At 41.6% G+C, this 22,533-nt stretch overlaps 1 protein-coding gene across 8 annotated transcripts in view; it reads right to left on the bottom strand.

Moving 5' to 3' along the window:
* The window catches only part of CD47 (CD47 molecule), a 49,430-nt gene extending 27,283 nt beyond the window's left edge, over positions 1 to 22,147 (bottom strand). For 3 of the 8 annotated variants that reach the window (XR_004437123.1, XR_004437124.1, XM_033211367.1), the window contains exons 1-2: positions 20,992 to 21,705; positions 9,867 to 10,220 (exon numbers count right to left, since the gene is read on the bottom strand). Coding sequence is in view for 6 of the 8 variants with exons in the window: in XM_033211367.1 (XP_033067258.1) it covers positions 9,867 to 10,220; positions 20,992 to 21,037 (400 nt within the window). In the remaining 2 variants the exon portion in view is untranslated. Of the gene's footprint in view, positions 1 to 9,866; positions 10,221 to 11,140; positions 11,225 to 20,991; positions 21,706 to 22,027 lie in introns of those variants that run through there. The other 5 variants (XM_033211365.1, XM_033211368.1, XM_033211369.1 and 2 more) reach the window with 3 other exon arrangements.
* Between the last annotated feature and the right edge of the window lie 386 nt (positions 22,148 to 22,533).

The following is a 22,533-nucleotide window of genomic DNA, read 5'->3' as shown; positions in this document are numbered from 1 at the left end:
AGAAAACAAAAGTCACAATTAATATTTACTATAACACTTTAAATCTTGCTAATGATCTATAATACATGCTTTATTATGGAGATGGAAAAAAATTAAAACTGTGGCCTTATTTTTACATATATTTATTTATATACACACATATATTTTATGTATATACACATATACGTAAAACAAATTACACATATAATGTACTCACGTAAATTTTATTTATGAAAAAAACTACACTTACTTAAGTGTTTCTCACATTTTTCCTATGTTTCAAGGAAGGAGGTAGTGCAGTGTAGTGGCTGAGAACAAGGCTCTGTGGCCACATTGCCAGGGTTTGAACCCAACTCTGACTTAACACTCTGTGGAACCATGACCACCACTTGACACCTCTTTGTTCTTCGGTGTCCTCAACTGTTACACCAGTATAGCACAGTACCTGTATCTTGAAGGACTGTTGTAACTACTAACAAAATTAATAAAGTACATGCAAAGGGCTTAAAACAAAGCTTAGCACTCACCAACTACTCAGTTAACTAAAATTAGTATGTGTTCATGTGCTGAGTAGCTGTGTATGTAAAGTCCCAAGAATGTACCTTCAAGTAACAATGAAGCATTCCTGTAAAGACAGACTCAGGGAACCTAAGCAAGGAAGATGCACCACTAGGTACTGTATTCTCACTGTGGCTTAGATGGAGAGAGATGTGCCCGGTCGGTCTTTTCTCAAACTCACTCTGCAATTATCCAGGCACAATTAGGCTTCAGAAGGACTGTTTATATGTAAAGTAACATGAGTGGCTTTAGGGTATTAACGAAGCTGTTATTAAGTGGGTCACATGCTACTTTTATCATAAAAATATATCCACATATCCTATATAAAGGAAATTAAGATATTAAGACTTCAAATAAGATTTGTGAGAACTTTTAAAAATTAAGTTTAATTGCCTCTTATAAACCCCTAAGACCATAATTTTAGCCGTGAAATGTCTGCTCTAACAATAAAGCCAAGTAAATGGACTGAAAGTATTCCAGAATTTGCCTGTACAAGGGGCCGCGCGGTTGGAAGAGTACTTCTGATACTGCCTTAAGCAAGCACTGGCATTCCTCTGAAATCAACACTTCTTTCGAATTCTACCATGCACTACCCCTCAGGTCAACAGGTGAGGAATTTTCCAACATTTCACTCCATAATGATAGCCACATATTTATTGTGTTAAGCTAATTTTTGTAATTTTGGTAGAGACAGGGTTTTATCATGTTGGCCAGGCTGGTCTCAAACTCCTGACCTCAGGTGATCCACCTGCCTCAGCCTCCCAAAGTGCTGGGATTACAGGCGTGGGCTGCCACACCCACCCTAAGTGATTCTTAACTGAAACTTATCAGTTTGTCACTCTCCCTTCTCACTATTGTGCCAGGATTTTAAATTGTTCCCTGGTGTGTGTAGGGGATGGGGAGGGCAAGCAATGGAGAAGAGCATCCATAATTCTCTCAGTTTGAAATCACTGTTGCACATTTCTGCTGGATTTGAGCCATGGTCACTGATGAACGTGTTCCTCCTCTCTCTAATTTGTTACAGTGGGAAAAATTTGAGGATCACTGAATTAGATATTTAAGAACCAATTGAGATGCTGGGAGAAAAAAACCAACGTTTTATATAAAGACACTTGCATGCCTGTTAATCTATTGATTTGTTATGGTAGTATTGTCAGATGACGTTAACTCTTGTTTCTCAAGGGGAGAGTAAGACATGATACTTCTTTCAGCTCTGGATTTCTATGCCACTAAGAACATAAATTAAGCTTAAAATGGACTAAACAACGTCAGATATTTTTCCATCACAAGATTAATAAAGAAAGGCCAAGAACATTCACATCCTTATTCTACCCAAGCTATGGCTGACAACTGTGTCTATCACTCTCCTCCAATTCCTGGACAGGCAGAATGGCTTCCACGAAAATGAATTTCTTGCTAGTGGAAAGGCAAAGAAGTGATATTACAAGGGTGTACCCTATGAACGAGTGTCTAATTTTTACTTCCAAGCTTAAGTGTTATTAAAACCCAGGACCTCATTTGTCTTACCACTGTACAAAAATGAGACAACCTAAAAAAGTGAACACCATTTCCATCAACAAAGTGTCTCCTTCAAACCTCCACAAACACAGGGAACACCAGGTTACACACACATACACACACACACACACACACCCCACAGTAACATTTACAATACTAAAATGCAAACCAAATTTTTACTTGATGTTTCAGGATTGTAGTGGCTTTTTTTGATGTGTTGACTTGCTAGGCTACAGTCCCATTATTTATTTAATCAAACCCAGAATTCTAAGGTGGTCCCAAAACCACTGCCCTAGCCATGCATCTTTTATACTTCCCTCCCCTTGTGTGTGGGAGACTGAGACTATGAATGTATTGGATTTCATTTCCGTGCTTATACCACCTAGCAAAAGGGAGTTTGCTGACGTAATTAAGATCCCGAATGAGCTGACTTTAAGAGAGATTATTTTTGAGGGAGAGAGAGCTGACCTAATCAGGTGTTCTCTTAAAAGGGTCTGGGTTCTTCCTCTCATAAACTCAGTATGTGAGAGGGATTCAACAAGAGGAAGATTCTCCTTTGCTGGCTTTAAATATGCAAGGGGCCAGGGGGCAAGCAATGAGGGCAATCTCTAGGAGCTGCTAGAATTCCCTGGCAGATATTTAGCAAACAAACAGGGACCTCAGTCTTACAATCACAAGGAATTGAATTCTGCCATAATTATGTGAGCCTAGAACAAGACCCCAAACTCCAAATGGAAGTATGCCCTGGGCAACACCTTGATTTTAGTCTTTCAAGACCTTGATCAGAGAACCCAGTCATGCCATGACCAGGCTTGCCACCTACAAAACTGTGAACTAAAAAATGAGTATTGTTTCAAGCTGTTGTATTTGTAGTTGTTATGCAGCACTAGAAAACTAATACAAAGATCTTGCAATGCCTTCATGTCTTCATCATGAACAGACTGTATGTCTTGTTGATAATAATGGAATTGGCAACTCTGTGGAACTTGAACTGACCTTTCTAAACAAAACTCTTAATAGCTTAGAGAAAAATAAATTTTAAGTTTTCAAGTTTTTGTATTGCTAATAGAATAGAAATATTAATGACAAATTTTATGATTACTATTACTTGCATTTAGTATTTAGTTATTTACAAAGTGTTGTCACATGAACCACATACTATGGTGGTAAAAATACTGGGTTTTGATGCCAAAGAGATCTAGGTGTAATTCCTGGCTATTACTCTGACCTTGAACAACCTTGAATCTCTTTTGCTTCCCTGTTTGTTAAATGGTAAGACCTCCATCTATCTCCTAGAGTTCTTGAGAGGATAACAGGACACGACTTACATAAAGTATGTGGCACATGTGCAAATAAATGTTAGGTCACTTTACATATTTGTACTGCAACCACTTCCTTGAAATCAGCAATGATGTCTTCCTCATCATGGAATCTGTGATGCCTAGCATGGTACCTGACACATGGTAGGCACTTAGTAAAATTTTGTTAAGTAAGAGAGATATTATTTATATCTCAAACATTTCCATGGTGATGACATCTTTATTGTACTAAGAAAAATTTGAGGGCCAGATAGGTTGAGTTTCTTATCTAACTTTTTTTAAGCTATTAAACAGTGAAGTCTAGAAAACAGTGAAGTCTAGAAAACAGTGACGTCTAGAAAACAGTGAAGTCTAGAAAACAGTGACGTCTAGAAAACAGCTTTGTAAATTCAAGTACAGTGTTCCTTCCAGTGGACTATACTATACATAGGCACAGAGGTACATAAACCTGTATCTTATAGTGTTTCCATGTATTCAGTCCTAGTCCTCCAAAAAATAAAAAAAGGCACAAAGAACGGTCACTATTATCTGCGTTCTATTAAGTATAATTCACTTCTCTATTGAGTAAATTCTGCTTCTCATGTATGCCTGTATTTGCAAAAATCACAACATAGTAAAAATGGTTTCTAATGCCTAAATCCTCAAAGTCCGTAACAGGTAAAATTCTCCATAGTAAGAGTCCTGCCCCACTTAACTTTTTGTGCAGATAAGTTTTTAACTGTTTTTTGTTTGTTTGTTTGCTTGTTGTTTTTTTCAGTTAAAAATGGTTACAACATAGTGGTACCAGATATTGCTGAGGATGTGGAGAAACTAGATCACTCTTACACTGTTGATGGAAATGTAAAATGAAATAGCCACCCTGGAAAAGTCTGGCAGTTTCTTTAAAAACTAAGCATATACTTACCAGACAGCCCAGTAACCATACTTCTGAGCATTTATCCCACAGAAATGAAAACTGTGTCTACACAAGAAACTGTACACAATTGTGCATAGCAGTTTCATTTGTAACAGCCCAAACTTGGAAACCACCAAAATGTCCTACTGTAGGTAAATGATTAAACAAACTGCGATATATTCATACTAGGGACTACTACTCAGCAAAAAAAAGAAAGAAAAAAAAACTATTGATAGACGCAGTCACTCGAATAGATCTCAAGGGCATTGTGCTGAATGAAAAAGCCCTCAAAAGGTCACATCCTGTATCATTCCATTTATATAGTATTGATGAAATGACAAAATTATAGATATGGAGGGCAAATTGGTGCTTGCCAGGTTAGGGACAGTGGGAGGTGGTGGTATGACTAGTTAAGAATAAGCATGAGGGAGATGTTTGTGATGATGGATAGGTCTATGTCCTGATTGTTATATGCAAATATACACGTGATAAAATGAGAGAGAACCATTCACACACTGCACCATTGTGAACTTCCTGATTTTCATATTGTGTTATTGTCACATAAGAGGAAACCATTGGGGGGACTGGGTGAAGGGCACATGGAACCTCTCTATCTTTGAATCATCCTATAAATCATTATTTCAAAAAATTAAAATGGATGCAAAGCCAAATGTCTCAAACTCTGGTAGAATTTTCTACATTCTCTATAATAAAACTGATTTGTTTTTCTAAGACCACCAGAGCGGGCACAAAAGAACCAGCGAGTAGGCAAGTGTAGGAGCAAAACTGCAAGTTTATTTGGGTCACCTAAGGTGTGGGGAAGAGGTCTGTCAGCCTCCGGCAAAGAAGGCCAACAGAGTCCCCCGGTGGGGCTCTCGGAAGGAGTTCCTGCAGTCCTGACATCCCAACAGGAGTGGAGGACTGAGGAAGGCCGAGTGTGGCGTCCCTCCGGAGTGGCTTTTCTGGGGGGGGAGGGCAATAGGCGGGGCACGGGCGTGTCAGGGGGCGTTCTGCAGGTGCGACCAGGTAAATCTTGGTCTCTTCGGATTGACATCACCTGGTGCATGCCTAGTTGGTCTGCACCTTCCCGGGTCGCCGGCTGCATTTTCGCGCGTGCAGGGAAAGTTGGTGAAGAAGAACCCGGAAGTGCACCATCTTGCCTCCGTTCATCCAAACAGTCCAACCTTTTATTGGTAATAGTGATAAGGGGCGCCGTGGTCTGTCTGGCTACTTCCTGCTGTTAAGGGGTGGTGTTAAGGTCGGGGCCCATGGTTGGCATTTGGACGTACCGATGAAGAATAAAATAAGGCACAGTATTAGTATAGGAACGAGGAATGGAAGCATTTGTTGGAATAGGGGCAAAACCCAGAAGGAAGGTCCCAGCAAGGTTGAGGAGTATGAGATAGTTAAGAAAATTTAGTAAGTTTGAGGCGAGTAGGGGAAAGCCAAACTGATTTCCACTGATTGCTTTCGGTAGGGGCCCTTTTTAGCTGGGAATGAGGAACGAGTGCGCAGAGTAGTTGTTGGCCAGGCAGCAATTAAGGAGTGGAGTTTTTGTGGAGTGGATGGCTTTCCGCTTACTCCTACTACAGAGATATTGGATGGAAGGCTAGGTCCAGAGAAGGACGGCAAAACAGAATAGGTAGCCTCGCTGTTGATTAAAAAATTGATTGTCTTACTCGCTACCAGGAGAGTTACCCGTGGCTCTGCGAGGGTGATGGGGGTCCCGAGTCACAGCACCTTCAGTTGTAGTTGTCGTCCAGATGTAGGAGCTGGAAGGAGCTCCCAGGATCCTGGGAAAGGGGGTCACGTGGAGACGCAGCACCTTTTCTCAGGGTGGGGCAATCAGACTTCCAGTGTCCTCCCTGCTGGCAAGCAGGGCAGGGGGGCTGCTGGTGGACGAGGGTTAGGACATTCACTGGCCCAATGTCCTGACGCCTTGCACTTATAGCAAGGCTGCGTTGGGGCTCGGGGACCTTGCGGACACCTGTTGGCATAGTGTCCTGCCTTGCCGCACTTATAGCAGGCTCCTTTCGTAGCCTTGGAGTCTGCGGAGTGTGTACTCTCTGGCCTGGGGTTATGACTGGGCTGTAAAGCCGCTGCTAGGAGCTGTAACTTCTGTTTGAGGCGAGCCTGCCGTCTCCTCTCTGGAGTTATAGACCTTAAAGGCTAATTTAACCAGGTCTTGTATTGGTGTCTGAGGACCATCCTCTACCTTTGAAGTTTTTTACGAATGTCAGGAGCTGATTGAGAAATGAAATAAGACACCAAAATGGTGGCCCCTGCGGGGGAGGCCGGATCTAACCGGGTATACTGGGTTAGAACCTCAGTCAGTTTAGGGTAGAGGTTAGGATAACCTGGAGGTTATGCCAAGTTAAGTCATAGGCCTGACAAAAGTATCTAAATTCCTTTATGTAGATGGTGGGATTAGCTGAGAAATCCCCCAAAACGCTTCTCAATTTTGGAAAGATCAGCCAATGAAAAAGGGACATGTACTCTGACTACCCCCTCCGCCCCAGCCACCTCTCGCAAAGGCGCTAACACTGTAGGAGGGTGTGGGGCAGGAGTGGAGGCATCAGCAGGGCACTTAAAGCGGGTGTGTGCAGAGACAGGAGACTCAAGACAGCCAGTTGGCGGCCCTGAAGGAGGCACGGGACCGAGTGGATTACTAGTAGATAAGGAGGAGGAAGGAGGAGTCTGGATGGGGGGAGGAGGAGGAGTCTGGGCAGGAAGGTAGGGGGTGGAGAGAGCGGGGAGAGAAGGAGGAGTATAGGGCAGGTTAGGACGAGAGCGTAAGGCCCAAAAGCCTTGTATGTAATTAATTTCAGACCGCTTGCCTAGCCACTGGCAGAAATTGCTGAGGTCGATCACGCCACAGTGGAAAGGAAAATTAACCGCTTCCTCCTAAGGTCTTGTTCGAGCTGTAAGGTTTTTAAATTGGCTAGGAGGCACCCTAAGGGGGTGCTCTTTGGAAATTTGGACTGGGGGGTTTCCCGTTTGTTTCCTCTTTACCGACACAATGGACACAATGGAAATGGAAATGGATCCCTGCCTGGCTTCAAAGCGTCCTTTGGAACCAGCAGAGACAGACTGGAGGCTCATGGAGCCAAAGTGGAGATTACCTTCAGGCGGACGTCTCCGTCCTGAACGGGTCTCCCGAGCCACTTGGTGGCTCCAAATGGACCTCAGACCTGCGCAGGATTTTGGCCGAGGGAGGTAAAGAGGAGACAAGGGCACTTACCCCAGAGAGGCCGTGAGAGTGAGGGAAGCGGGTCTCAGGTCCTGGTCCGTCTGCCGCATGGAAGCAGGAGGAGGTTCCTCAACCCTTAGAGGCCTGAGGAGGGGTCTCCTCCCGGGTTTCGGCACCAACTGATTTGTTTTTCTAAGACCACCAGAGCGGGCACAAAAGAACCAGCGAGTAGGCAAGTGTAGGAGCAAAACTGCAAGTTTATTTGGGTCACCTAAGGTGTGGGGAAGAGGTCTGTCAGCCTCCAGCAAAGAAGGCAGACAGAGTCCCCCGGTGGGGCTCTCGGACGGAGTTCCTGCAGTCCTGACATCCCGACAGGAGTGGAGGACTGAGGAAGGCCATGCGTGGCATCCCTCCGGAGCAGCTTTTCTAGGAGTGGGAGGGCAATAGGCGGGGCACGGGCGTGTCAGGGGGCGTTCTGCAGGTGCGACCAGGTAAATCTTGGTCTCTTCGGATTGATATCACCTGGCGCATGCCTAGTTGGTCTGCACCTTCCCGGGTCGCCGGCTGCATTTTCGCGCGTGCAGGGAAAGTTGGTGAAGAAGAACCCGGAAGTGCACCATCTTGCCTCTGTTCATCTAAACAAAAACAACACTTTCTCCTTTTAATGGCCCCCAAAATAAGTCTAGTTCTTATTTTTATAGGATATTTGGAAAACAAAGAAAGATAAAACAATCTTTCAATCACATGCAAAATAATAAACTGCTTTCTTCTCAGATCCTGACATTCCTTTCTCTTCCATCTTCATTTCATCTTCTGGCCTTTCAAATCTCGTATCTTGAGTTTTCCAGTTTACCTCTCAGTGACCTATATTACCCCCCAAAGTTACTGTTCCCCCATGTCTTATTCTTTCATTTCCACAAAACTGTACCTTCCCTCAGAAAAATTTCAACTAGGTATTAGATGATCTAACTCCAGTTAGCCACAGTGCATATGACTGACTGATTACACCCTTCCTGAAAGGTATACTTAACAACAACAAAAAAAGCTCCTTGGCCCAAATTAATATCACTAGTAAAAGCTACAAGGTAGGAGAGATTTCTTAGCAGAAACACCTTTCAAATTCTCCTTGCCTACTCGGAGCCATTCCCTGCATATTCCTCACGGCACACAAATCCCTCTCACAATGCTCCAGGCTAACTTCAACAACTTGATACCTTCCTTCGCAAAATAAACATCCCAGGAAAACAACGAACGTTTACAACACACTTTGGTTTACAAAAAAACATGTTTACATGGGATCTCATTTGATGCTCATTAGACTATAGAATACATAAAAGCAAGTATCTATTGTAATCTCTTGGACATGAGGTCACTTGGATTCGGTTAAGTACCTTCTCAAGATCACACAGGTGAATAGTAAGTTGCTGAACAGGGGCTATAACTCAGACCTCCTGATTCTCAATCCTAAGCAATGTCCAAACATTTCATCAAACCAAACACCCCATTCCTAATCTGGTAGCAGATTATTTTACAAAAGCTAGACAAATAGTTGATCCAACTGAACAGAACTGAAGCTAACCATAGTTAAGGTTCTCAGAATGTGGTTAACCCATGATGGATAATACGACAGGTAATTTTAAACAGAGATTTCAAAACAGAAAGAACAGACTCATATGGGGCTGAAGAACTCAGCTAGCACAGCAGGAAAGAGGAAAGAGAGGAGACTATTCAGCTAATTTTACTACCTTCTACACCTCACCAACCCAAGTTTGTGACAAAAAGGGCAGAATCATGGTGCTATAATCAAGTCTGAATTTGAATAAATTAATTTGAATCCCTACCTCTCTCATATTTTGGCCGAGAAAAAGAAGACCAAAGTAAGGCTAAGCACAGAAAATCTGAAGAAATCATCCATGATAATGTGATTTAATCTCCTGATTCTCCTCTATTCTCTCCAGAGGAAGCATGGCTGGGACTTGCCAACCCTTGGTCAAAGTGTAAGGTTAAAAAAAAAAAAATACCAGAAGTCTGAATAATTGGAAAGAGACTTTAAAATTAGTCACAGGAAAGAAAGTATTTGGATGGCGGCAAACAGAAATGAAGAGTACATTACCCCAGGACCAATCACCCAAATAGAATGGTCCTTAGACCAAAAGTTTGAGAACCACCCAATATACAAATTAACAAGTAATACAAATTAAACAGTAAATGTGTTTTACTGTGAAAAGTAGACTAACAAATAGGATAGAAATCACAACCTTAAACCTGCTAAACATTACATCAACATTTATTATTAATAGCCTGCTTTTTGATTCAAAGGAGTACCTATCCCCATTTGGCCTCCTCTCGAAAGAGGATCAGGTTGTACCAGGACAAATAAAAAAAGGAACTTTCATAGAAGTCTTACCAACACGGTATTTTAGCTCAATGATCGTTTCACCTTCTCTGGTTAATTCTGTTACTTCACAAGTGTAGTTTCCTGTGTGTGAGGCAGCATCACTCTTATCCATCTTCAAAGAGGCATCTCCTTTTAGTAATTGTGAGACTTCAATTTTTGCACTACTAAAGTTAGTGGAGACAGTGGACTTGTTTAGAGCTCCATCAAACGTGTAAATATCTCTTCCTTTAAATTTCCACTTTACATATACTTCGGTAGTGTTTTGTGCCTCCATATTAGTAACAAAGCATGGAATGACGACAGTGTCATTACAGAACGTGAATTCTACAGATTTTGTTTTATTAAATAGTAGCTGAGCTGATCCTGGAAAGGAAAAAGAAAAATATTTCATTAGTTATAGAAGTCTGTACTGTAAGATCTTAAGTTACAAATCCTTAAGATAAACAGCAACATTTCCATTGTTCACTTAAGTAAACAGTATAGCAATGAAGAAGACCTATTAGGTGAAACACGGAAACAAATTATATTTTAATATTAACTTGCACAGCTGGAAGGCATCATTATGACTTTTCTTTATTCATTCTCAATAATACAAAGTATACATTACATGCATCTTGGGAATAAATTCAGCAACTATGTTAGAACATGCAGGTGTAGTATCTGGCTTCCGAAGCTGTGAAGTAATCATTACTGCCTACTGATATATATAGAAAAATATTGTACTTATCAAGGTAAAATTTTGAACAGAAAATCAAACCAAATATTTTATTCAGTCTCAGCTTCAATACATTGCTAAATAGAACTTGCTGAACTGGTATGAAATTTATCTTTACCCTTATGCTGCATTTCCCAAAAAAGTGGCAGCTTCTACTGTACTATAATATACCCAGTAAACAGGATGAATCAAATCATATCTTTCCACTAGGATGGAAAATCCTAAAATACTAATGAGGAAAAAAACCCAATATCTGTGGCTACTTTCCCATTGCAAAATATGGGCAGCAATAGACATTTTGTATGGGAGTCTTGAATGACATCTTCCCATCCCTACATTTCATTGACACTACAGAACAACAATCTCCAAATGTGTATTACAGGTATTCTTCCTCCAAGAAACCACAAAACAGCGAAAAAGCTAAGTAGATACAAGTTGAAACCAAGAGCAGTTACTGCTAACAAGCATCCTTTCAATACTTCTCAATAGGATAAACTATCAGTTGTTGCCTTATAGAAGAAGGACTGGGTAAATAAATGTAATCACTCATTGTTCAACTAAAACGTACAAGAATGTGTAGGAATTATAGTTGTCTTCCATATTCTTCAGCCACTCAGCAATTCTTTTATCTAAGTAGCTACTTGGCCTTCCCCTCAAAATAGAAACAAAAACAAAACACAAATTACTAACAAATACAAATAAAATATCAACTTTGTTAATAGTTTACAATTAAGATTTCCTTCTACATAAACTGGAATAAAAATCAGAGGCATAGAATGTTTCTATTGTAAGAACACAATGTTTATTCAATAAATACCCCATGAATTGAATGCAAGGATGCATAGTGGAATATGTACTGGATAATGTTCAAAACACCCGAGTAAAAATTCTATTTCTACCCCTTTTTAATATGCTGCCTTAAGCAACTCACTTTTCTATGCCTTGATTTACTCTCTAAAATAGGAGGATCTCTTAAATAGGAGGATCAAAAACAAACACTGGGCTACTTCACAGAACTGTGTTGAGCATTAACGTGGAAAATATAGCGGCAAGTGCTCTCTAAACAATACTATACTGTAAAAATGTAGGGCGATACTATAAAAACTAGATAATCTGGCATTTTAATGTAATGATATGGACCTTCTTTGACTAGTCCAAATGGTTATATTTCTGGGAAACTGCAGTCTGAACCTACATTATGGGCATCCACAGCTCATCTCTTACCAGTTTTATACATTTCTAGCCACTCAAATATTAGGAAGCCCAAGGCAAAACCTGGACTTCTGTTGCATTCTTTAAAACTTGGAATTGTGAATTCTTTCCCCTGAGAGAGAAACACTGAGGGAGAGAGAACGTAGTATACAAGAGAAGAAAAAGGGGGTGAAGATGTTCAAATTACAAAGGCAGGAAAGTATCAGAAAATATGGTAAAGATTTTGAAAGGGATACAAAGATTACTGGGTATTCTTTCAGTGAAGTGCTGGGCAATGTCTAACAGACCCTGTGGAATTACCTGACTCTATAGAAGCCTGCGCCTTTCACTGACTTTGGGCTGTTTTACAGTTTCATAAGTTGTAGAAAACTGAAGGTAATTCAAATGGATTGGTGTCCCTAGAGATAAAAATAAATCGTGTTCTGCAATTGATTTCCACCTGGTGGAAGAGAGGACTCCAAAAGATTACATTTTATTGCCCTGAGGATGTTGACCAATTTTGCATTTATTAGCAAATTCACTTAGGCATTCTTGATTGCCTATAAAAGTGTCTGTTTTTCCAATTTTCTTTTAAAAGGGTTTTGCCTTCTTGCTGGTTTGCTTGTTAATTAATGAGTAAAATAAAATCTTTGACACATTTTCATTTTATATTTGCATACATCATGGTTTGACTTTTTAGAGATTATTCTTTAAAAAAAAGAGGTACAAATGAACTCAGTTATCCTATGAAACTTTTTGCAAAGGCTTTAATTAAGTAAGTAAGAAGTAGTTGGTGAACAATCCACAATTTCATAAATGTTTAGAGAATGAATTTTCAAAGGAATACAGAAAGCAATAATTGCACTGCATTATTTGTTATAATAAAAATATTTTATAGCTGAAGCAATTTAAGTAGAATAAATGCTATTAGTAAAAATAACAGTAAAATTGACCTGGATAAACCATAATTTGAATAACCTTTGCACTAGTAATTAATAAATAAGGGCAGGCCAAAAATATCACTCTAGCTGTTAACTACAACTTCAATCTCTATAATAAGATGCATTAAAAAACTATTAAGCAGTAAAACTGTCTGATTTGGGGTTTCTTCCTTTTGCCTACTGCCTTCTCATAAAACAGCAAAGTGAAGAAACTATTTAAAATGTAGAGAGCAAATAAAGAAACACAGATAATTAACATGAATAAGAAAACTCTGAATAAACAAAATAATGCTTATAGTAGTCTAAATCAGATAGTAGACAAATGTAACCAAGAGGAATGCCAGAGTTATAGATAAACTAGCAAATACAATGGGAAAATAATTTTATATCAAATGCCAAAAGTATTAGACTTGAAACCTTCATTGCAACTGTACAAGTACTGGTGAATATAGACTATCAGCCCAAACCATCGCAGATCACAGTCTAGAAAACAGCATTGTAGTGGCAGAGAAGACTCAATCCATGGTGGTCATAGCACACAAGTTCAGGTTAGAAATTTTAAAAATGCAGCCAACATTTGTTGAGAATTACCTGTGATGAAATATTGTGACAGGATGTGGGCATACAGCAATGAAAAAATATAGTTATTATCTTTTAGGAGCTTACAATTCTCATATGGGCGATGATAAGTACTTTATATAATACAAGGTTACAAGTGTTATCTTCTCTGTATGGATAACGTCCTTATGGATGGGCAGAAGAGTAATCGGTCTTACAGATTTCTAAGAAAATTTGTGTTGCTACTAGGCAAAAACAGAAGAATGTCATAGTCCCTGCTCCTCCAGGCCTTCAATCTTTATCCTTTTACATGTTTCATGTAAATGTTCTCTTCTTTTTAACAACTCTTAAATTACTCCCTTTTGCCCTTTATCCCATACTCTCTAACAGTCCTGTCTCCCTATTTAATACAAACTGAATCCTTCAGAGGAGAATCCTGAAGCTTCCAATACTCCTTGCCTATAAACTTACCTGCAACCCCAACTATCCACACCGTTTTTTTTTTTTTTTTTTGCTTCCTTTTCAGAAATGAATCCCATCACCTGAGAGCTAGTTTCCATTTCTGCTCCATACCTATCAGTCTCCTCAAGGACTTCCCTTAGTTGATTATCAGCCTCCCACATCCCCCATTCCATTTACAAGGTGTTTTGTGTGTGTCTTTAAAAATTGCTTGAATATTCGCCAACTTAAAAAAAATAAAATCCCTCATACTTGTCTCTCTCTTCCCTAGCATCCCAAATTAACAATCTATAAGCATTTCCTCACTTCCAATTCAATCCTTAAATCTGTTACCGGCCTCCACCCATTCACCCCTATTTCTTCACTACTACAGCTCTTGCCAAAGTCACCACCAATCCCTTGTGAAAAATCAAATATGCATGGTTCACTTTCTGTCTTGACTTTTCCACAGTTCTTGAGCCAGTGGGTGGTTTCTTTCTTGCTCTTCTCTCTTGGCCTCCATGGTATCTCCTGATTATGAATTTCCTCCTGCTTGGTCCACCCCATCCTAGTTTGTTTTCTTTGTTGAAATCTATTCCTTGATTCACACTAAATGTTAGTGTCCCTAACGGCTTCCGATTCAGCACCCTCTGCCCCCCAGTATTTTCCCTGACTCCCATGGTTTTCTTCACCTGCAAACTTTTAAATAAAAAACTTAATCATGCACCGCCTTTCTTTTCAACTGCAGATGTTGGACAGCCAACTGTCTGCTGCGCACTTCCACTTGGATATAATACAGTTACTTCAAAGTCAGTATGTCCAAAAACTTATGTACCCCCACTTCTTACCCTCAGCCTAAATCACTTTGCTAAAGCATTTTCTATCATCTACCAGTGAACCAGACCTGGACCTAAGAATCATGTTAGATTCCTCCCTCTCCTTAGCCATGGAGAATTCTTTGTAGGTTCAACCTAATTAATAGTTCCTAAATCCAATGTCTGTTGAATGAATGAATTAGACACTCATCCTCTCCCTCGAACTACTGCCATACCCTCCTAACCAGCTCCCTGCCTCCATCCTCAAGGTTTCTCCATCCTGGCCCTGACGTATTTTCTACAGTTCCCAAAATAACTGTTCTAAATGCAAATGTGCACTCCTTTGCCTAAGATACTTTAACAACACCCTCAACCCTTTTCAGGCTAAATTCTAAGTACATTAGCATGGAATACAAACGAGGTCCTTCAAGATCCTTTCCAGCCCCACCTCCTGTACTCCCTCATTTCCACTCTAAGCTCCAATCATAATGACCTTACTGCAATTCCATGACTATGCAAATGCACTCTCATCCCCATGCCTTAGCACATACTGTTCCTCAAGCCTAAATAGCCTCTTAACTATTATACACTATTACCCCACTGAGTACATAGGGTGTATAATAGTTAAGAGCACACATTTAGGGGTCAGACCCTGGTTTAAGACTCAGCTCATGCACTTCTTAGCTGTATAACCTTAGGTAAGTTACTTACCTCTGCCCCTCAGTTTCCTCATCTATAAAATGTGAATACTGGTGGTATATACCTCATAGAGATATTGTTAAGATTTAATAAGATAATGAACATGTTTTTGTACCACCTTTCACATATACAGCAAGTATTCAATAAATGGCAGCTACAGTTGCTAACTTTTGCTCTTCTTACAAAGGTGCAGTTGAGTTGTTCAATCTTGTTTCCCTTCCCTACCATTACTCAAATGTATTCTTCCCCTCCTTATTGCTCCCACTGCCTTGTGTTCAAATGTTGTCACTGTACCTACTACTGTATAATTACTATGTTACTTAACTGATCTCTCCAGGCTCAGAAAGTAAGACACTGTCTTCATTTGGTATCCCAAGAATCTAACACAGGGTCCAGAAAGTAGGATTCAATACATTCCTTGTGAATGTAAAAAGTTTAAAGTATAAATTCCATAGAAGAAAAATCTAAAAATCATGTGGGAGAAGATACACTGTTCTTCCATATTTCAAGAGAACCTGCCACTGCTTCTCACTTGTATAGACTTGATTATGAAATCATGAAGCTGCATATTTTCATGGAAAATCTCAAGTCACTTGTATGGTTGGATAGAAAAGTTCCTTAAAAATCACAAGAATGTGTCTTCCTAGAGGGTGAATGATCTTCCTAGAGGGTGATGTTTAAACTGGGTCTTAAAGGATGAATAAAAATGTTATGGGAAAGAAGGGGCTTTCTAGGCAGAGTAACGTGTACAGCCAGAAAGTGAAGAACAGAAAGCAAAGAATTATTTAAGTGAGCTCTAGGAAATGAGGTTGGAAAAGACGATTAAGAAAAATTCTAAAGGGCTTCCTTGAATGTCATGCTGAGTTTAGACTTGATAACATAAACAATCATAAGCCACGCAGATTTAATTTCATTTAAAAAAAAAAAAAAAACATTGACAGCAGTGTAAAGGAAGGACTGAGGGCAGCGAGGGAAAAGAGAAAGGGAGATCTAAGAGACTATTGCAATAGTCCAGGTAAATAACAACTGGAGAGAAGACCTAAAACTTACAGTAATCAACAGAAGTTAGTTGTGGAAAGCAGGGGAGATAAAGAGGGGAAAATTAAAATGGTTAACCAAAATAGTATACATAGCTAGTTGAAGGGTAGGTTAATTATAGAGAAAAGAGACTTAAATATTTGTGGGGAATATCTTTCCATCTGTTAATGGACTACTGAGATCTGATGTACACCATGTTTGAGAAGCGAAAGAGGAAGAAGATGGCTTTATCAAGCACTTAAAATATATTAAGTGGCAGTGATTCTTTTACAATAAATTTGGCAATGTAAGAAAGCAGAGAAGGCAACAACTGACAATGTGGAGGCAGGGACAAGGGCAAGGACATTTTGGTTCTTGAGGTTTTTTGTTTTATTTTTTAATATGGGGTAAAATTCGATCACGTGTGCAAGCTAAGGGGAAGGAGTCAATGGAGAGGGAAAGATCTAAGATGCAAGACTGAAGAATTAAGCTGACTGAGCAAGTCTCCAAGATGGTATAAGTGAAAAGATGGTAGACAGGTTGTCCCTTCCTTGGAAAGGTGAGTAGGTTTTCTTCTGACGCTGGATGAGGGAAGAGAATGAGATGAAGGTTACCTAAGATGTTATAGATCAGTTTAGTAATGGTGGGAGGGAAGCTGAGGGAGTCCAAACCACACACCACTATTTTTTGCGGTAGAGTAGGAAGTTAATTATCTGCTGGGAATGGATGTTCAGGAATAGGGTAAGAAGTCTCAGCAGCCTCTAAGGTACAGAAGCAAAGAGCATCAGTAAAGATACGTGCCAGAAAGGAATCCTACCTACTTTTGCCCTTAGAACTAGTGTCTGGCTTGAATAACTGGAGTCTCTAACTAAATTGGGTTATGTATAAAAAGGATGAAGTCAGATCTTTCCTCAATGAATGCCAAAATAAAGGTCTGGGGTAGAGTGGGGTGTCCACAAGTTGTACTTAGTTCTGACCCAAAGCAATCCCCCTAATGAATTTAAAAGTGACCTTGGCTGGGTGCGGTGGCTCACGCCTGTAATCCCAGCACTTTGGGAGGCCGAGGCGGGCGGATCACGAGGTCAGGAGATCGAGACCACGGCGAAACCCTGTCTCTACTAAAAATACAAAAAATTAGCCGGGCATGGTGGCGGGCGCCTGTAGTCCCAGCTACTTGGGAGGCTGAGTCAAGAGAATGGCGTGAACCCGGGAGGCGGAGCTTGCAGTGAGCCAAGATGGAGCCACTGCACTCAAGCCTGGGTGACAGAGCGAGACTGTCTCAAAAAAAATAAATAAATAAAAGGTGGCCTTATAAGAATATAAGAATGGAAGAAGCCAACTTAGAATTACAAGGGGCAGGGCAGTTTAAAGTCAATAACATCCAGAATTATGGCCTTATCAAGCACCTAAGTACCATCAGGGGATAAAAACAAGATATCCCTATGGTCTATATACTCCATCTTAAGTCATTAAGAGACATACTGTCTGAAATCTGTCTATATGCCAAAGAGGGCTTTGCAATCTGCTTGGTGCATAGCATAGGCCCATACTTGCTTGAAATGGAAAAAGTGGTTTTGACAGACCTTGAACTTGCCAAACCCCTTGCTTTATCTTTTAACCTACAGGTGTGATATATATTCAAATATGCACATTAATTCTCCTAATCTGAATCTCAAACCATAAGACTGACCAGAGTCTGAGTCTTATGCAACTGCTCCATGGATTTGGAATGAAATATTCAGAGGTGGGTATAGCTTGATTTCTGTTTTAACACTGTATAATCATAAAGAGGAAAACCCCAGATTCTATTGTCTTAGTCTAGACATATCAGAATCAAACTTCCTGGGTGCTCTGTATTTTCTACTTCAGTACTACAATGAGTTTAACAAAACTGATTCTACACTATTATTGTTGCTCTTTTTATCACAGAAGAAATATCTACATCAGTATACAAAGTGAAAGTAACTTCATGATAACCCAAGACAATATTATTAAAATCAGACTGAGAGATAAGATATGAAAATAGAAATGTTTATCTTGTATAAAAAGGTAGGCAGAAACCTAAAAGACAGGGAAAGTGATTGAAAATTATGTCACAAAAAGAACATTACTATATTAAAAACAATGCCTATATACTAGCTATAGCTGAATTCATATTATGAAATGCAAATCTAGTTTTGCTAACATGCGTGATTATTTTGGATTTAGAATATGCAACAATTTGGGGGGAAAGTCATCTATCTCTCATCTTTAGAACCTGGCCTTTCAAATCTCCATGAACAACTCAGTGGCAAAGATAAAACATCTGCCAAAACACAGATGACAGCATGAGCAAGTGTCCTTAATGGTAGTGTTTAGTGTAATGCTTTAAAAAACCACTGCCTCTAGACTGCTGGGGCGGCCCCATAAATACGTACTGTTAAATAGGCATTTACTTCCTTAAAATGGCAACTTGTATTTAAAAATAATATATTCTTTAAGAGAAAACATTTTTATTTAAATAAGCCGAATTACTACTAGACTTGGATAATGGAAAAAAATGTTATTTAATCATATGTACCCTGATTTAAAACAAACAAACAAAAAAAACTCATTTTGAACAAAGAGAAATCATTCAACCACTAAAAAGACAGTTCACAACACCATTATTATTTATTTAAGGTTTTATTTGCTAGCTAATAAATACCACTGAAACTATGCACTTTTAAACAAAGTATAATTGGACATGAGTGGGGGCAGAGTGGAACGCAACATAGTAATTCATTCCACATCTCGCAAACCATTCAGGTGCCTTGTAGTTTGCTTGTCATTGCATGAAATGAGTATCTGAGATAACTTCTTTTACCACAAAGGCCACTAACACTGTAGAGGGTGCCAGGAAAGGTCCCTGATTCCTGGGGCTTAATTAATGAAACTGAAAACAAAATCAAACTTCAACAGAAATGAATGTACAGATCCATGACCTTCTTACTCATTCTAGATTCTAAAGTCAGTCTCTCAAACCCTCGGTTTGCTGAGACATCTTTCTTCATACATGTCCCTTTCGAAGCTATATATTAAACACATACAAAAACATATTTTATAACAAATACTATCACTTCCTGTTTTACAGTCCACACTTAAATCAATTGCATAATGCCTGTATTTTGCAGTTTTTCAGGTGAATATTAACTAAGTACAATAAAATACTATAAATAATGATTTCTATGACTCCAGGGATTCGAACACATTAAAATTGTGTGTAAACGAATGCTAATTACATGATATTAACTATTACTAAAGAAGGCCTAACATAAATCCTATCACTCAAAGTACCATTCCAACAGTTCTAATCTACTTGATTTAAATCTAACCTACCTGTTTTAAAAATAGTATACGGTTTATACTTTTTACTATTTAGGCAGTTTGAATAAGTGATACTGTATCACTTCATATCTGGATCACAATGAAAGCGTTCTGAAATTATTATGCGATTATACAACACATCTCTGAAAGCAGTTTTGGCAATAATGATAGTAAAGGCAACAAGCATACTAAACGTGATGACAGGAAACACTATCTAACATCAATCATTTAGACAACGGAGATCTTGATTCAAGTGGTCAACAGAGACTTAAGGTCATCTTGGAAATAGCTAAAGTCACAAGCCTTTAGGAATGGCACACTGAGGCTAATAATCAGTTTAAAATTGAATTAATTTAGCATTCTAGGATAAATTAACAATTGCTGTTACTGGTACTCAAGCTGAATTCTGAATCTTACAAAAGTTCACAAAAGGCTCTATAGATGTGAAGTGTGACAGACACTCACTGTAGAGCTACGAATGTTTCTATTCCTTGCTCAGTTTTTACAGACGAAGCACACGTTTTACAAAAGCGAAATGGATTCCAAAAGCTCGGGTGGGGGGGGGGGGGGGAGGTTCTTTGGCGTCGAAAGACACCAAATCCCATTCTGTTGCACATGTTTTGACTGGAGGTTACTGTCTTCCTATTTCAGGCGAAATCCAGATTACTTTTAAAACGGTTCCCCCAAATAAAGTGGGAAAAACTTCAACGTACAATTTAGAATGTATGCAAGTGGCTGATGGGGCGTGGGGGTCACGAGAAAGAAAGAGTTTCCAGCAAGCTTATTTTTAGGATTAAAAACTACAGCAAAAATTACACGGCCGGAAGATTCTGCTCATTGAATGCTGAGTTGAAAATGAAACTTAATTGTGTCCTTTACGTCCTCTTCGCTCCTATGTTCATGTGGGAGGCAAATGGCAGAAACCCCTTCTCACCGACTTCGCCAAAATGCGCACTTCCATCGCAAGAGGCCCGGGCCCTCCCACTCCCTCCCTCAACCCCAAATGCGTCTAAGCACTGAGAAGGGAGAGGGGTGCGAAAGAAGGGGATCCCTGGCAGCTGCAGCCCCTCGCCTCCGATCGCGCCCTTTCTTTCCAGTTAATTTTTACGCGAGGTGCGCGGTTTAGAGTCTTCCTCTGCGTGTGCATTTGGAGATGGAGAACCGGGTGGAGGAGATGAGCCCCGCTCTCACCCAGGGGGAAGAAGACGACCAGGGAAAGGAACGGAGGAAGAAAGGGGGCGCCCGATTCCCCGCCGGGCCCTCCCACGTCTGCACTTCGGGCGCTCGGGGCCCGAGCGTTCTGCGCCCCGGCCACCCTCTTTTCAGGGCGCCGCCGGGCTGGCTGGGGCGCAGCCCACACACCCGCGGGGGCGAAGCGACAGCAGCCGCAGGGCTGGGAGCGAGGAGCCACTCACCGCAGCACGCCGAGCCCAGCAACAGCGCCGCTACCAGGGGCCACATCTCCGCGCCCGCCGCGGGGTCGCCGCCGCCGCCGCCGCAGGTGTCTGGAGCAGCAGCCGCCGCCGCCGCCGTTACAGGCAGGACCGACCGCCGCCGCCCGTCACAGGCAGGACCCACTGCCCAGGCTGCCCGGCCGCGCGCACGCGCGTTCCCACCGCTTCCCGCCCGCTCCCCCGCCTGCTCCCCGCCCGCGAGAGCCGCGCACGCGCACTCGGCCCCGCCCCGCAACCGCGGCCGTTGACGTGGCGCCCTCCCCAGTCGCAGGCTCCAGACCCGGGGCCCGCCTGCCCGCTCCACGGAGACTAGATGCCTGCTCCAGGGCAGTGGCACGCGCCGCGCTTCCCGGTCACGTCCTGTCGCACCCGCCCGCCCCTGGTCCGCGTGCTCTCCCGCCGTAGGAGGCTGAACCCTGTGTTCCCACGCTCGCCGTGGACCTCCTTGCACCCGTCCCTCTCCGCGGGTCTGTTCCTGCCTTTCGCGCGGCGCTGGGCCCCACTGTCCTATCGCTCTACTTTTTCCCTCTTTGCTTTCACTCCCACCCTCGCGCTTCAGGGGCCAGGCCCGCCCGCGCCGCCCCAGCACTAGCCCTAGCCCTAGCCCTAGCACTCGCCCTCGCCCTCGCCCTCGTCTCTCCCTGGACCCGACGTCCGGTTGCGCGCGTGGACCCGGACGCCTTCTAGGCTTTCACCAGCACCCACTTCCACCGAACGCGGCCGTTTGTCCCCGAAGCGCACTCCGTGTGGGGGAGTCTCGCTGCTTCCAGTGTGTCCCTGAGCCCGAGGCCGCCACGCCCAGGGCAGGGCGGCGGCCCGGTCCTTGCCCGCAGGGAGCTTCCACTTGGTCCTGGCGGGCTCTGCGTTCCGCTCGTCCACTCGCTCTGCTGTTTCCTATGCGGTTCTCTTCCCTCTTTCTCACTTGGTTCTTTAGTGTTTTCATCCTCTGATCAGGGTTAATCAAACAAATTCCATTAACGGTGGTAAACATTGTTACCTGCGAACACCGCCACCACCGGGACTAGCGAGTATTGTCGCAAACAGGCATTAGCAGCGTATCCAACACATCCCCACCAGCAAGGTTATTCAGCTTGGTTTGTGACTGCCCCGTGTGCAGCCCTCTGCGCTGCGCTTGGGTTTAACATACTTGAAAAATGGATTCGAAATGTGGCCGCAAGCCACAACAGGGACAAGGCTTCCGAATTTATCGCTGAATCACACAGGCCACATCATTCATCCTGAAGCAAAAATACTTTTAACAATATTTTTACTTTTGAAGATACTTTTAACAGTTGTTCTAACTGATGTACTCTCATCAAAAAGTCAGGCTTTGGTGTGGCTGCTCTAATGGGGTGCCCATCCTGTCCACCTCCTTGATTGTTTTTCTCCTACCTGCTGGGAAAGAAAGCAATTTCCCACCACAATACCCCACTTCTCCAAATCCTCTACACAGTGCGGCTCCTCCCAAGCACCCCATTGCCACAGAAATAAAACCCAGCGTAT

The sequence above is a fragment of the Trachypithecus francoisi genome, unplaced genomic scaffold (genome assembly GCF_009764315.1).
Source record: "Trachypithecus francoisi isolate TF-2019V2 unplaced genomic scaffold, Tfra_2.0 Lachesis_group0, whole genome shotgun sequence".
NCBI lineage: Eukaryota > Metazoa > Chordata > Mammalia > Primates > Cercopithecidae > Trachypithecus > Trachypithecus francoisi.
Note: the sequence above shows the minus strand (reverse complement) of the source record. Positions and strands in the feature narration are given on the sequence as shown.